The 15924-nt window shown below is 35.2% G+C and overlaps 2 protein-coding genes across 3 annotated transcripts in view; both read left to right on the forward strand.

The window, feature by feature from the left end:
• The window catches only part of papd5 (PAP associated domain containing 5), a 32762-nt gene extending 29989 nt beyond the window's left edge, over nt 1-2773 (forward strand). The window contains exon 12 of the mRNA XM_015380729.1: nt 555-2773. Coding sequence (XP_015236215.1) covers nt 555-710 — 156 coding nt within the window. The 3' untranslated portion in view covers nt 711-2773. The remainder of the gene's footprint in view (nt 1-554) is intronic.
• Nucleotides 2774-3470: 697 nt separating this feature from the next.
• The window catches only part of adcy7 (adenylate cyclase 7), a 77715-nt gene continuing 65261 nt past the window's right edge, over nt 3471-15924 (forward strand). For both annotated transcript variants that reach the window (XM_015380711.1, XM_015380714.1), the window contains exon 1: nt 3471-3597. The gene's annotated coding sequence lies outside the window, so the exon portion shown is untranslated. The remainder of the gene's footprint in view (nt 3598-15924) is intronic.

Genomic DNA, 15924 nt, shown 5'->3' on the forward strand with positions numbered 1-15924 from the left:
CCTTATGCTGTAGGAACCCTGCTCTAATAATGCAAAGTAATAAATACTTTAGTTTAGACAAGAGTTGAGCTGAAGAGATTCATTAGAGAAGGAGATTTTTTTTTTACCCCATTGACCGATCTTTGATGAGCCACAAACAAATGATGGACGGAGAACAGATTTTACTAAAAGGACCTGATATTTCTGATCTTTCTCATGGTATTTTTGTAGGAAAGTTGTAACAATTTTCTCAAATTTCTTGCAGTTTTCTCTGTTGTGTGTAACAGCGACTCTGATTTTGAGAGAAAAAAACAGATAAAAGTTGAATCAAATTTTTTTTTACAGCTTAATGTTTATGATGCTGTAATGTCAAGCATTTTTTTTAAATCTTAGTTTATTCACTTTAACAGCTTTTAAAAAGCATTGGTCTTAATCTGCAGTCCTCTGAGACTCACTTCCTGTAACTCATCTTCAACAATCCTGAATCAAATGATTGATTATTATGGATCATTAAATAAATCTAAGGGAATCCCTTTGGGTCTAATTGTTGCTTTGTGGTCTTTTTTTTTTTTAAGGCCAGGGCGACTCGTTCCAACAAAGGAGGCCACCACGGACAGCAGAACTTCCACTTCAGCTCTAAAAGTCATCAGAGCAACAAGCCACACCATCAAGGGAACAGCAAGAAGAGGAAAAACCTGCGAGATTCCACTCAAGAGGACCTTTTCAGATAGGGTTTCATCTGTTCACCGATATCCTCACCCACAACCCCTGCATCCCATCCCTGTCTGCAACTGACTATCCCGTCCCGCTGCTGCTGCCAGAGGAGGGAGATTGTTTGTAGTTTTCTGCAGAATCGGTCACCCTTTTTTTTTAATGAATGGTGGCAAGTATTTTCTAGCTGAAAAAGGAAGTGTTATTGAACACAGGTCTAACTTATTAGAGATAAACTGAATCGAAAACAGACATTCATTTGCTTCCCAACACCTTCAGTTAACGGAGCGGGTTCCCTTCCCACAGCCAGCGTCTCGTGCCTCAATCTGTCGAGGATTAAACAGGTTGGATGTCAGGAATCCTACTCTGGACCAACTAATGGAACTGCTGGCTGGGCGGGAGAAAAAAAAAAGGATCAAAAATATTGTTAAAAAATACTTAAAAAAAGAAAGTAAATTAGCAAAAATGTACAAAAATATAATGCTGAACAATGAACACAGATTTTCTTTTTATAGCGGGTCACTTACAAACCAATCAGTAAGAATGGGAAAGAACTTATGCATGATATTTTTCTGTTGGTTGATTCTTCTGTTTTGTTATGCCTAAACAGATTGTTCAGAAATTTATACAAAAAGGAGCATATGCAAAAAAAAAAAACTAAACAAAAAAAAAAACTAAACAACAACAACAACAAAAAAAAAAACGATTAACAGAAGTTTCATACGTTTTTACCAGATTTCCTGATTGAAGTCACAAACGTGCACATTTTTTTTCCTGTCCCTGTTTGGTTAAAGCCAAGAGATGGTTTTGGATTCCATTGCCAACGGAAATCATTAGCATCCACTTTTACTCCTGGTCCCCCAGCCTCTAATTGCGCTACGGTGTTAATACTTAGCCGGGACAGAGGCGGGGCTTAGACTACGTCTCTATAGAAGACAGAGTGGAGCTCAGTACCACTACCACACCAGTGTAAAGGCTTTAAAACTGCAGATTTGAATCTGTATTTGTGATTCATTTTATGATAAATCCTACACTTGAAATGTGTCAACCGTTAAACTATGGGGAGGGGATTCGTTTATTTGGTAATCTGCCTACTACAGAATCGTTTGTATTCATTAAATGTATTTATTTTTTTATTAATTATATGGACATAGTATGGATAGATGTATAATTAACATTAGAGCCCATATCTTCAGGTCCTTTATTCGAAATGAAAAGGGAAGGTGGGGAGGGGTAGGAACAAACATTCAGGTACATTACTACATCACCATTTATGATTTCTGCTACCCTTTTCTTTTTTTTATTAGTATTTCACTGACAGTTGAGTGACCAAGTTACCTTTAATTTAAGAGACCATTTTACAAGTTCTATAATGAGAAATACTTTTTAATTTGTGACTGGTCTATTTAAAGTCAAAGGGAGCTGCTTTGCCATTTGTTCATTTTTTGTTGTCCAAATGTATCAAACTTTACAGCTGCAAACTTTTCAAAATGTCTTTTCTCACTGCAGTTCAACAAATAACCTGTAGATGGAGTTATGGCTCTGTGTCTCTATCATCTTTGGGCTTGTATACTGCATTGGAATAGTTTATTTAATGATTTTTTGATTAGTAATTGTTCAGTTTAAGTGCTCATATCCCCTCTGAATGGGCAGCTGCACACAGAATCACTCCTTTTTAGCAAACTACCTGCTTGGAGGCAGAGAAACACCAAAGCACAGCTCAATTGCCTGAAACCAACTATGAATTTCAAACAACCAGCAATAACCATCCTCTTACATTCTCTTCTGTTTTGCATGTCAAAATGCACTAAAGCACATACTATTCTCCTTACTGCCCATTTAAATTTGTGTTCATTTTTTTTTTAAAGTTCCACCCCTCAAAATGCAGTATAGAAGTGCAAGCAGGGCTTCTGATGGTCGGATCAGGAGGAATGTGAACCAGATTTGACGTGCCATCTGAATATCACCTCACTTTAGACGTCAGAAAGGCTTTGAACCCAGCTGAACTCACCTAAAATAAAGGTTATTCCACTGCAGCTATTACAATTCATGCAATAAAAACATTACCATTCAGTGTCTGTGTGGGTGTGTCTTTTTTTTCTTCTTCTTTACCTGTGACTTTTTAAAGTGATGTAAGTTAATAAAATAAATGCCATGGTGAGCGGTTATACAGATTTATTTTTAATGGCGTTCCAATGAAGCAAGGATTTTATCTGTTGGTGGGCCTTTTCATGGTGTTGTGTTATTTGTTCCCCTGCAACAAAATGATAAAATGTCTAGGATGTTAAATAAAAAAAAAAGAAAAATTAATCTTAAAAAGAAAACATTTTGAAAATGTATCAAGCCTTTTATTTTCTATCATCCGCTGATTTCTTTTTAAGTATATTTTTAAATAGTTTTCATTTACAAAACCTTTTATTTTTACATATCCATATTTAAAGCAAACGGCCTGCTCAGGTTTGCCTTTATGTATTAACCATTATAAAATGTTATCAAATAACATAAGATGTCAAAGAAAAGTTATCAAATAAGGGATTTATGTTTCAGTTTTACAAACTATATCCATTCAAATGGGGAAAAATTGTTAAAAATATATTTTTTTAGGATATAGAATCACTAAAAAAAACAACACAATTTTAAACAATTCTTTAATTGATATCAAAAAGACAACCTTTAATTCAGCTGCTGGTATTTATGTAAAACAGATATTTAACTCCACAGCAGCCTGTTCTGAACCGGCACTTGGGCACGCGCGTGGGTGTCCATGACATTGAAGGAGGAGCGTCTCGCGGCGGTGAGCGCGCGCCGTGCCTGATGAGGAGGACCATAAAAACACGCGCTCTCCGCCTGTATCTCCTGTTGGACAGTAATGTAGATTTATCCTCCGGACGCAGTCGATTCTCTCAGGTAAGAACAAACCTTTATCAAATAAATAAATGATCTGTGACCTCATATGATGAATGCTTACTGCCCCCCTGCTGAGGTAGAGTTTACTCTTTGCTTCGCTATAACAAGAAAACCCTGCAACTTCACGTTTGACAGGACGTCGCTGTTTGTATTTTTTTGGATGTTTCCTTTGGTTTTTACACGTTTTGAACAAGAAGAAGTTAAACTGGCGCTTAAAACTGTCGGCTTTCCCACCAGCTTGTGTTTTTTGATTTAAAGCCAAGTTAAACTTGGATGAGTTGCGTTTTAAAACCTGCGTGTTTGTTAAAACATAAAGCTTTATGAGCTTATCCCTTTTATCTTCCTTCCTCTGGTCAAACCTGTTGTTAAATCATCTCACAATTAAAGCGGAGTGAAAGCATTTATTTTCTTCTCTCTGCTGAGGTGTTTCTGTTCCCAATTAGGGATAAACTTAAACAAAACAAATTAAGTTTAAATGTCTCCATCTCGTTATAATATTTACAGTTTTGCATTTACTTCCATGTTTCTACAGAGTCTCACTTAAACGCGTCCAATGCGTAAAAGGCGTTTTTTGTGTTTTGCAGACATACTGCTGTCATGTTTGACGCCGGTTTTGACTTTCTTTGGTCAGTCTGCAGGAGAAATAAAGCAGATCTTTTTGTTTTCTAACCACATCTCTTAAGTAATAGTTGGGTTTGATGCTTGAGGCTGTTCTGCGCACATCCTGGCGCACTAAAACCAGCCAATTCAAACAAATCCAATCGCATTGATTCATCTCAGAGATACATTGCAGGCTGTGTATGGTATGCAGACAATAAAAACCTAAAATGTTGTTTTATGAAATAGAGCATCAGACAAAGCAATGACAGGCTCACTTAAAATTAAGTCAGTAAAGGCTTTTTGTTTCTCTTCTAAAAATATTTAGAAAAATATTTTTCCTTCTAATCAACTTTCCTCCCATATTCATGGTTATAACTGTGATTATCTAGTTTTTGTAGCAATAAGCTTTTAATGGATTTTGCCTCCATGCAGTTTTTCCCTATGATTGGGCAATGATTTACATTTCTGTTTAAAAAGATGAGGCTTATTTAACATTAAAACTATCTGCCCTAATGTATGTGTAAACCATAATCAGAGGAGTTACAATAGGTCGTTGCTTAGGTAACATGCTTGGAAGGCTGTATCCAAGCTTTTTCATTCAGAGTAGAGTCCAATGAAAAAGTCTTTTTTCTTGAACAAAAAAAAAAGCACCACATACAGAGTGTGTGATGGAAGATTAAGAATGCCAGACCTAAGAACTATGCACCACTGTTAATTCAGTTACAAAAACCAAATTCAGTAACAAAACCAAAGATTTAGTTTTTGAAAAAAGGAATCTTAAAAAAAAACATCATTAAAAACTAATTAAATCCTCTTTGATCCTCATAAAATAAGCAGGTAAGCTCAGTTTTGGTTCTATCAGTAAGCGGATTGCTTCACAGAATGTGGAGACAGTTGATGTCAATGGCATCAGGTTATCAGTCTGGAAAGAAATAATAATAAAAAAAAATAATAATATTAAGTTAAGTTTATTGATCACTTATTTGAGAGATTTACCTCTGTATTTAACCTATCCCCTTGGGGAGCAGTGGGATGCCATCATGGGGGACCTTGGGAGAAGTGTGGGATTAACGGTCTTGCTCAGAGACCCAGAGTGGCAGTCTGTGGGAGTGGGTTTCAAACTCAGAACCTCTGGATTCCAAGCTCTATGCCCTAACCACTAGGCCTGCACTCCCTAATATACTACTCCGTAATACTCTAATTAAATAGCTTAAACCTAACTTAAGTCTCTGAAAACTTATCAAAATAAAAATAACCAAAACCTAAAAAATGTCCCAGGTCATTAATTAACATAGTTAACAATTAGATGATCGATTCATTCTGCTCTGCAGGAAACCAGGCTACAGAAGGAAGATGATTTCTGTATAAACAAGTCTTCTCCTTCTATTTATCAAAAATACTCACATTCCTCTGATTACTGGCTGTGGAGGAGAGGAAGCGACTCTGATTGGCCAGATTTAGTCAATAAACGGTGAAAACATAATGGTTACGATTCTAAAAGAAAAAAAAAATGTTGATCTTTTTTTTATAAATACAAATCACAAACAAAATAACCACACTCATAAGAATATTTCAACATTGATTGGATGTTAAAGAGTTAGCATTATTAGACCATAGTGGAACTCTGGCCATGCCATGCTGCAGTAAATTATGGAAAAGGATTTTTCAAGTATCCTAACTCTGGATTTTCAACATAATCACCAAAACAAATAAAAGCAATTTTATTTCTGTTTTCCATTATTATTTTCACATATCACGCTTTTTAAGCTCCACCTGTCAATGACTTCCCAACACGATAACATAAGGTTGGCACAGCACCGTATTTCTAATGTATGAAATATTTTATTACAGCATCTCAAGTTTTAGGAAGCCATATATATATTATAAAAACTGCATCCACGACATGTTGCTGCACACTGTCTGTTAGCTGGCTGAAGGATTTCTGCTTTCCCCAGCCACACCTGAAAGACAAAGTAAGGTGCAACATATAACCTCAATAAATAACCAGCTAAATAAATCCTGACTCACTTTACAGGGAGAAGAGCCGTAGGAATCCCTTACAAGCTCCTTCTGAACCTAATGTGTATGTTTTTGTTTATTATATAGTTTTGATCTAATTAATATGTCATTAAAGTTATGAATTAAATGATGATAAAATAGATAACTGTACTTCTGAAAGCGTAACTGTATTGCGGCATTGGGGGTTGCCTTTACATTGTTATAATAGGCATGTTTCAGCTTTTTGTTTAAGTACCGTGGCATCTTGAGGATCTCTAACTGTGGAGTTATAGCTTTAAGTGGACAACTGAAAGCAATTGAGCTCATAGTGTAATAGGTTCGGACTTCATTTTAATTTTTACTGCATGCCAGTTTCTCTGGAAAGCTTCGTCTCCTGGCTACAGGAAGAGCATCAGCTGGTAGATTGGCTGCCCATTATTCCTGTCATTATGTCGCAGTAGGTGCTAGGCAGCAGTTTTATTGCCAGCTGGAAGGTAAATTCATTAAATGCTTATTTGAACTTAAGAGCCTGTTTCCTAAATGGTTAGCATCGCTGCTTCAGGTTCAACCCAATGCAGACAAAAAGGCAACAGACAGAAAGTAAAATTTTGACACCTGTAGAAATTGAGCAGCCTAGCTTATCGTAACAGAACCTGCAAAGATTAGACACCATTAATTGGATCTTTTTCCTATTTCGTCTCTGTGTTTTCATTTTTCAGACAACATCTAGCTCACATATTCGCATGGATTCAGCAGCTTCCTCTGCCCCCTATAAAAACATCTGATTTTTCAATTTTAAAGATGTATTATCTCCTTTAAAAGAATCTTTAGCGGAGAAGACCTTCACTCTATTCGTTGAAATTGTGAAAAGCCGTCATTGAGTCATGGAAAGGTTTGAAATAAAGAGCTTTGGGATTGATAATGTTACAGGAAATCAGGCTGCACTTTTTTTGTATCTGAGGAGATCATTTCTTTCAAGGTTAACACTTACGTTCTTCTTTTCATGGGTTTGACAACTTAATTCTGTCAACCAATGTTCCAAACATTCATCCTCTTGGCTTTAGATCATTATGTAGTTTAAACTGTAGCTGAAAACTTCAGAACGCTGTATATCTGCATCACAAGCTCAGTAAAACTATGCAAAGATCTTCATGTTGCTGTTTGGACTTGGAAAAAAAAGAAAAACTGGCTTAACACAGCACAAAAAATGCCAATATAATTGATTTATGGAGTCTAATTGAAGCCTGAGATTGGGGGAAATCTTTTCTAAACTGGGGATGTTTCAATATTTCTCACTTGTCAGTTTTCTCTTACGAGAAAAAAAAAAAAAAAGGACTTTCCACAGTTTTTAGCTGGTGCGATTCACTGTGTTAATTTAACCCCTTGATGCTGATTATTGCAGATACGCAACAAGCCGGGTGTTTTAAGCAAAAGGCCAGTTTTGAACATTCAGTGAAGACCCAGGAACCAACTGGTTCCTGATGGTGTCACAGACTATAGAGGTAGACAGTTATTTAATGTAAATATATATTGCAATATAAATGCATTCAAAATCAGTGATAAGACAGTTAAAGCCATTTATATTTTAATATACATTATAGTTTATTTTTACGGCGTTTGTTACTGACTGTTGTAGATTTTCTGTGGTTTTATCTCTTTGTTAATATTCATTTTTTCTAAAAAGTTATATCATGTGTTTTAAAAAATTTGTGAAATTGTTATTTTTGTACAGGATTCTGTGGAGTCTTTTTATGGCCTTATTCTTTATATCTCAGTATAGGGCTTTAATTGTATGGACATTAAGAAATATAATGCAGTAGAAGTTTCAACCATATCGCCCACTCTCAGTTGACCGTCACAACAATTTTGTAACACACCTACATTTCTATTTTCCTTGTGCAATAATTGAAGTAAAAATCTAAATTAGTCAGAGATAAATTCAGGCTTTCAGGGGTTAAGAAATAACTTTTCCAATGAAACCCTCTTTGCCACAGTTACTTTCCCTCATAAAATCAGTCTTTTTCTACAATTTATGTATTAGTTGATCAATGTATTGAGTCTGAGGAGCCCTGGTTAAGTTAGACTAACTCTAATCATCCAGTTGCTACGTACTGCCAGTCAGCTGGCTGAAAAGAAAGCTTTCATAAACGTCCAACAGCTGTAGATGATATCTTTTGGTCACAAACCAAACAGATGAGCCATGCTGTGGAAACTACACAGTCCAATGGAGGCAGCTTTGTTTTACCTCAGCTGTAATATCTCGGTAGCTAAGGCTACCAGCTGGCTGTGGTTTGGCTACCCCAGCAAATATTCTGACTAATAAACAGTTAGTAGCAGCTTGTTAAACTCCCAGTGTTCTTTTAAAGACACAGAATGATGAAAAGGTTTTATTTTTCACACATTATATGATTAAAAATTGATAACAACTCCAGCTACTGTTTATTGTTTGCTTAAGGTTTTGTACAAGGATATCAGTAAATGTTATTTAAAACAGAATAACAAAGAATTAATGTTTTGTAGGAACGGCAGTATTTCTGTTTGAACAAAATCATACTGTGGTATTCTAAAACTCGCCCTTACATACCTACCTATGCTTGGCGTTTGGTGACCTCCTGGTTCTCCGGGGTATAAATAGGATGTGATGCAGAGGCCCGTTTCTCTTGGCCACACTTCAAAGTGGAAAAAACAAGGGGACATGCTGTACAAGTAAGGAAGGTCTGGGATCTCTGCAGGTCAGGATTTACTCCAGTTGCCTTTTTCATTCTAACATCACATATGGAAACGCGTGAAGTTTGTCCAGCTGCTAGTTTTATGGTAACGATTGTCTAGGTGGGATTGGCATAAAACAAAGGATGAATATATGGCCAGAGTTATGCACAGCGGAGGACCCATGGGGCTATGGGCTGGTTTTACTTCCAAGTGTAAAGTTATTGGAGTTTTTCCTACCAAGTCCGATTAATTAATTTTATTTTCTCATTTTTTAAGCATAATCAAATTAAACAATGATCAAACAATAAGTCCACATTTAATCTGTCAAAGATTATCAGGCCATTAAATTGTTCTTATGCCAAGATCACGAAGAAGAAAAGCTATAATCTAAGTTATCAAACATATGCTGCAGTTGCTATTGGCGATAATTATGGTGCTATAACCGGGTTGACACAATGAAAGCCCTGTTGTTATTGTGCATGCTGTTTAATTAATTTTACAGTTTGCTGGATCTAGACAGGGAGCATCTGTTCTGGGTTGAACGGTTTGCAAAAACAGAAGAACACAAAGGAAACAGAAAAGCCCAGAACAGATCAGTACCGTGTACGTAGAGTGACGCCGCTGCCTACAGCTCAGCGTTATTTTGTGACAAGCCTTCTAATAACCAGTAGTCGAGTTGTTTTGTTTCTCTTCCTCCATCAGACAACAGATGACCAAATAGGAGGAAGGGCTGGCAATCTGTGTAAACTTATTTTTGAGACTTAAATCTTAAAAGCCCACCAACTCTTTTGTTATGCTGCAATTATTTTTAATCCTGTCCAACGAGTTGCAAAAGAAAAGATGCAGGATCTGAACACCAAAATGCTTGAATGCTCAACTACTCATGTTTTACCAACACCACAAACACAAGCTTGACTGGAGCTTTATGACTGTGACCTCGACAGGAAATATGGGGAACCTCTACAGGAAATGCAAATGTGGCTTCTTGCAGGTTTACTTTAGAACTAGGGCTGACACTATCTGTCAAGCTGAGAGGCTTACATGCTCTCCTTTACCTTGTAGTACTCTAAGTATCTATATTTTACATTTCTGCTCTGCAAAAAGCCAGTCAGATTTGTTTTTACTTTTAAAGCATAGCCTTTATATCAAAGAAAAAAAAATTGCAATTAGGTGCATGATTGGGCAATTTTTTTAAGTTAACCATACTGCGCCTTAGAAAAGCAATTAAAAGTCTTTGACTTCTGTGTTTTATAGATTTTATGCAGAGTTTCTGGTATTGAATGTTTCGTTCATTCTTTATTGGATCATAGTTCATGCTCATTCTGACTGAATAGGTGAATGTTAGTTTGATATTATTGCAACAGATTCTTAATGGAGTTTGAAAACTTTACTTAGACTGGGCCACTCTAACCCATGAATGTGCTTTAAATCTATCCATTCCAGTGTAGCTCCATTTTAGAATTGAAAAAAAAAAACTGCTTTATGATCGCACAGCAGAGGAATTCAGAGTTGGGAGCATAAAGGCAAATTGAAGCAAACAGGTTCACTTATAAAGAATGAAAAAAGTTGCAACGTTAAAACTATTTTAATCAAAAACAGGAATTACAAATTAGAAAATACTGTATAATAAAGGAGAAAAAAAGGATAACTATGCATTTTTTTCAAAACGACACATTATTTTTGTTTGGTTGGCTGGAACCTACAAAATGCATATCTGACCATGCCTGAGAAAAACAGCTATCAAAAGTTTACAGAATTAAAAGAAATAACTGTGCAAATAGCAGCATGGATATAAACACTTACAGCACTGCTAAAAAGTGTGTAAAATAACAGCATGGATGTAAAAAAATCAAGAGTTTTTTGTGGGAGGAGTCAAGGTTAGAAAGTCTAACAACTGCTGGAAGGAAGGATCTGTGATAATGCTCTTTTATGCACCTATTGCAGTCTTTCACCAAGGAGCTTTTCAGTACTACAATATTCTCATGCATGGAGTGGGAAACATTTTCCACCCCAGAGACAAAAAACAATTTTTTTTAGAAGGGTCTGAAAGCATCTCTGTCATACGGAAGAGAATTAGGGCCACTGGAAAAAAAAAAAGTTAACTGATTTTTTATTTTATTTTATTTCAGTATAGTATGGGGAAAATGTCAATTCTGACTTTTTTCTCAGAATTCTGACTTTTTTTTTATTGTCAGAATTCAGTCAGAATTCTGAGATTAAAGTCAGAATTCTGAGAAAAAAGTCAGAATTCTGAGAAAAAAGTCAGAATTCTGACTTTTTTTATTGTCAGAATTCAGTCAGAATTCTGAGATTAAAGTCAGAATTCTGAGAAAAAAGTCAGAATTCTGAGAAAAAAGTCAGAATTCTGAGAGTTCCCATGTTAAACTGAAATAAAATTTTAAAATCAGTTAACCTTTTTTTCTTTTTCAGTGGCCTTAATCCTCTTCCGTACTGTCACCATACACTGCAAAAAGTAAATTAAAATTAAGTTGTTTAAAAAAAAAAAAAGATTTATAAGGGACACAACATTTGATTAACTACTAGAGACGCTCCAGAAAACTAACCAGGAACTTATTTGTTGTTAAATCTTTTTACTGGGAATCAACTAGCCCATGAAACAATAACTAATTAGAAGGTAATGGGTAGTTACCAAGGAGACAAAGAGTAACTAATGAGGAACTAAAGGATAGTGAACCAGTACTTATTATGGGATTACTGGTTAGCTACAGCAAAAACAAAGGAGAAATTCTCCATGTTGTTTCTGAATAAACTCTACACCTACTGTACGAGGTCACAGCACCTGTCAAAATCTTATTTTTTTTGCTCTCTCTTTTATAAACCTATTGATGAAAGACATGATCAGTTTTTGTACTACTGTCATCTTCACTATATCTATAAGGTACTGAGTACAAAGTTATTCCCTAGCTATCATTTTATGGACAGGCATCATACCAAGAAGTTACAAAGGAATGAATCATTACCCAATCACTACCGTATCATTAACTGATGTTTTTATGTGCCCTTAAGTAAAATGAAACTACCCATTAATTCCTGGTTACTTCCTGTTTTGTTACTCTTTGTTTCCTTGGTAACTACTCATCAGTACCTCCTCAGTTACTCTATGTTTCCCCGGTAACTAAGGAGGAGTCAAACAATAACGTGCCCTAGTAATAGGGCTGGGTGGTATTGCTTAACATTCTAATTTTGCTACCAAATCTGATTTATTGATGATATTTGTTCTCACATCTGTTTCGTGATAAAATTAATGAAGGACACACTTTTCTTTAAAAAACATGCTTTTATTTCAATCATACTCTTTGGGTGGGGACCTTGGTTGAAAGGGCAGCAAAAATCAGGCAGAGAAAATGCTTGTTAAACAATGTTTTGCAAAACACAATAAAAATGAATATATCTAATTTTTGCAGCTAGTGGTGTCACACAGTCAGCTAGCTTATCGTTAGAAGCACACATCCAAGAAGAAAAAGCGATGAACTAACGTCACTCTGAGCTATGGAAGACCAAGGAGTGCATTGTTGAAAACAAATCCCAATTTCCAAAAAAGTACATCTTCATAAACATAAAATTAGTTTAATTGTGTTAATTGATTCATCATCTAGCACTACTAGTAAGTACTGTTTAACTACCCATTAGTTCCTGCCGTTTTCTAGTAGTTAACCCATTTTTGTGTACCTTATTGTGAAGCATAAGCACTTGTCTGTGTTTCTCCAAATCAGATTAAATGTCGACTGATTTCCTCCAACAAACATCCGAGACCTTGAGAGGATATTTATGAGATTAAATCACACTGGATCCTCCTGCGGTGCATCACAGTAAATGAGGCTAATTAACGACGTTAACAATTTTGTCTTATTTTCCTTCCACGCGTCAATTATGCGCCACGCTGTGACATTCTATCACATAAAATCTCAATAAGAAAATAAAATTTTATTGTTTTAAACCTGTAAACACAGAACAGTTCAAGGGGATAAATGTTTTTACATTAATCCCCTTGAACTATTCACATAATTGGCGTTTTGTTGTTATTTGGCCTTATTATGCTTCCAGCCTCTCACAGGGATGATGATTTCTCTCTTTTCCAATCTCCTCCTTCTGTTAATCATTATTTATATTTGTGTTACTCTATCTCATCCCTCTCTTCTTCCCTAAAGGCCTAAAATGAGAAGGGCTCCTCTTTAGTGGATTAGGTGCTAATCTCTCAATGCACTGGGGACTAATTGACCTCGTTAGCCTCGACTCCACTGCCTCTAGGAATAGACGAATGCTTCAGCACGACCTTTTGGATTCATGCTTTAAATGCTTGTTGTTAAGAGTCACGTTAAAGTGATTCTGGTTACAGAAATTGCAATTACCACCTCCAAATCATTTCTGACACCTTGTGCAATGGATGTAATGGATGTAAACACGGCCTCAAAAACCACAGTTATTGGTGAGAGAATCTCATTGTTACATAGAGAAGAACCACCAAAGCTTTCTGGATTGTTGTCCCCCTGCTGGAGCTCGTTTGATCTATTTAAAAGGAGCTCAACCTCACCTTAGATCTGAGGCCATCGAGCGTCCAGAGCAGATGACCTTCTCTTCATCTTTCACTGCCAGGATCTCCTTCGCGCCACATTGTTCAGTGAAATTGTAGGAATCTGTCCTGCTGTAAAAGAATAACAGAAATGTGGAAGATGCCCCTGCGTCTGAGTGTCTAAACTCTCTCAAGGTTCAAAGGTGTTCATGTTTGGCGTCATTGGATCACTGGGAAAATCAGTTCCTCTGCTGAAACCCTCCGCTGGAATCTATGACTAAGCGTTTTTTTATGTTACTTTCGCCCTAAAGTCTTTTAACTATTAAATGGCAAAAAAGCTGAAAAATCGTTTCAATCTGAAATGAATTTGAAATAAAACGGGAATCTATTTTTTATATAAGCAACCAAATAGATCAATTAATAATAGGATTTATATCTATTTGTTGATAAATGTATACATGTGAAATATTTCTAAGTGGAATTTACATAATAGACTAATACATTGTTAGTATTTGTTTAAATATTTAAAGAATGATGCTGTAGTTCTGTAGTGCAATGCTCTGTGAAATAATGTAAACATGCTGAGTGGCCTAATAACTGGCTTCTGATTCGTTAGCCTGTGCAGCAAATCCTCTTCAGATCAGTTATATTGACTAAAGTAGTTGGCCACTTCATATGATACATGACTTATATATATATATGTATATATGTATAGTACAGTATATATTAGTCCTCTATTAGGGCTGCAACTAATGATTATTTTGCAAATCAATTAAACTGTTAATAATTATTTCGTTTATTCGATTAATAATTGGATAGCCACGGATTCCTTAAAGAAGAATTTTTACTGTGATAAAAAACAAAGTAAAACTCTAACTTTTCCTCTTGAGGATTTCTGGATAGACTATATTGACAGACATTTTTTCTTTAAATCTTAAATGCAAAATGTTATATGTATTTTGTAACGATGTTGGTATAATTACTGCTCTAAGTGGGTTGCTATTCAGCTAAAGGCATGTTTTCTCTATACACCAGTTAACAATTAAGCGATTACTAAATTAGTTGAGGATTGTTTTAATAATTAATTAATCATATATATATATATATATATATATATATATATATATATATATATATATATATATTTTTATTTTTTTTTTTTTTTTTTAGATAAATCTTCTACAATACATGATACATTTAAGCCATTTTTGAAAAACATTAATTGAATAATTATGCTTTTTCCTCTTCATATTAGTCACCATAAACCCTGAATAGCTTAATGTTAAAGAAAAAAACAACATTGTCAGATTTATTCATCTGCTGTTATGAACCTGTTTGAAAGGAATTGGCTTTTCAGAAAACATTAGTTCCCCTCTACTTCAGGACTTTGTCCTCTTGATCTTTTCTGACACTCTTTGTCTCATAGATAAGAATGTTTTTTCTTTCCTCTGAGACAATAATGAACATTTTCTGCTCAGACTTTTGGACTACGTTGACACCTTGTAAACATTTAATGATAGCTCTTGTATTTTTGGCTGAGGTTACAGGAGGAGCCCTGTTAGGACACTATAATTAACGGCCAACAACTGGTGCAAGGCCAGAATACTCTGTGTGGGTCTTGTGCTCCAGGATGCCTATTATGTGAGTGTGAGTATGCAGGCATAAATAGAGCTCTATTAGCAATTGTTCAGTCACGTTGCATATGAAGCGCAAAAACTCATCAGACTGATTCTTTTATGGGTATCAGTCGGTATACAGTCAACCTTTTAACACTTTGTCACATTAAAATTCATATTTTGAACAGTGATTTTATGTGACCAAGTGAAAATAACGCATGCTTATCAGCTAGAAAGAACATTCTTCTAAAAAGCAAAAATCAAAGATTTTGTTTGTATTTAACCCTTTTATTTCTAAACCTTAAAAAACCACCTAGATTAGGTTTTAAACTAGATCTAACAAACAAGAATGTAAAAAAAAAATAATAATTTTTACTGTTTTCTGTCCTCTTCAAAACTAAAATAATTGTGGTTATGATAGAAAGTTACCGTTATTCTGCTTGAAAATAAACTCGACAAAATTGACTGAATGATTGATTAATTGACTTTATTGATCTCACAGTAGAGAAAGAAAGAAAAAGGAGCATGGGATATATACAGTATATACACAGTATATATAGTTTTAAGAAAACATACATAGATTTGGTACCTGCTGTTATTAAAAACTACTGTCTTATTTTAATCCTGGTGAATGAAGGATGTTTTGTTTAGTAGAACAAGCAGGAAGAATTGAGCTGTCAATCAGCCACTGAATTTATTTTCTTTTTTGTGCAGCAACCCTCTATATACATGGAGTTAATTTTATTCCACATTACTGCAGAACAGAACATGTTATGTAAATAGAAATTTAAAAAAATGCTTTTTAGAAAAATAAAAGCTACAGTGTGTAATAATTACAGGGATATACAGTCAGAAATGTAATATATTATACAT

This window comes from Cyprinodon variegatus, unplaced genomic scaffold (genome assembly GCF_000732505.1).
Source record: "Cyprinodon variegatus isolate N-32 unplaced genomic scaffold, C_variegatus-1.0 Scaffold220, whole genome shotgun sequence".
NCBI lineage: Eukaryota > Metazoa > Chordata > Actinopteri > Cyprinodontiformes > Cyprinodontidae > Cyprinodon > Cyprinodon variegatus.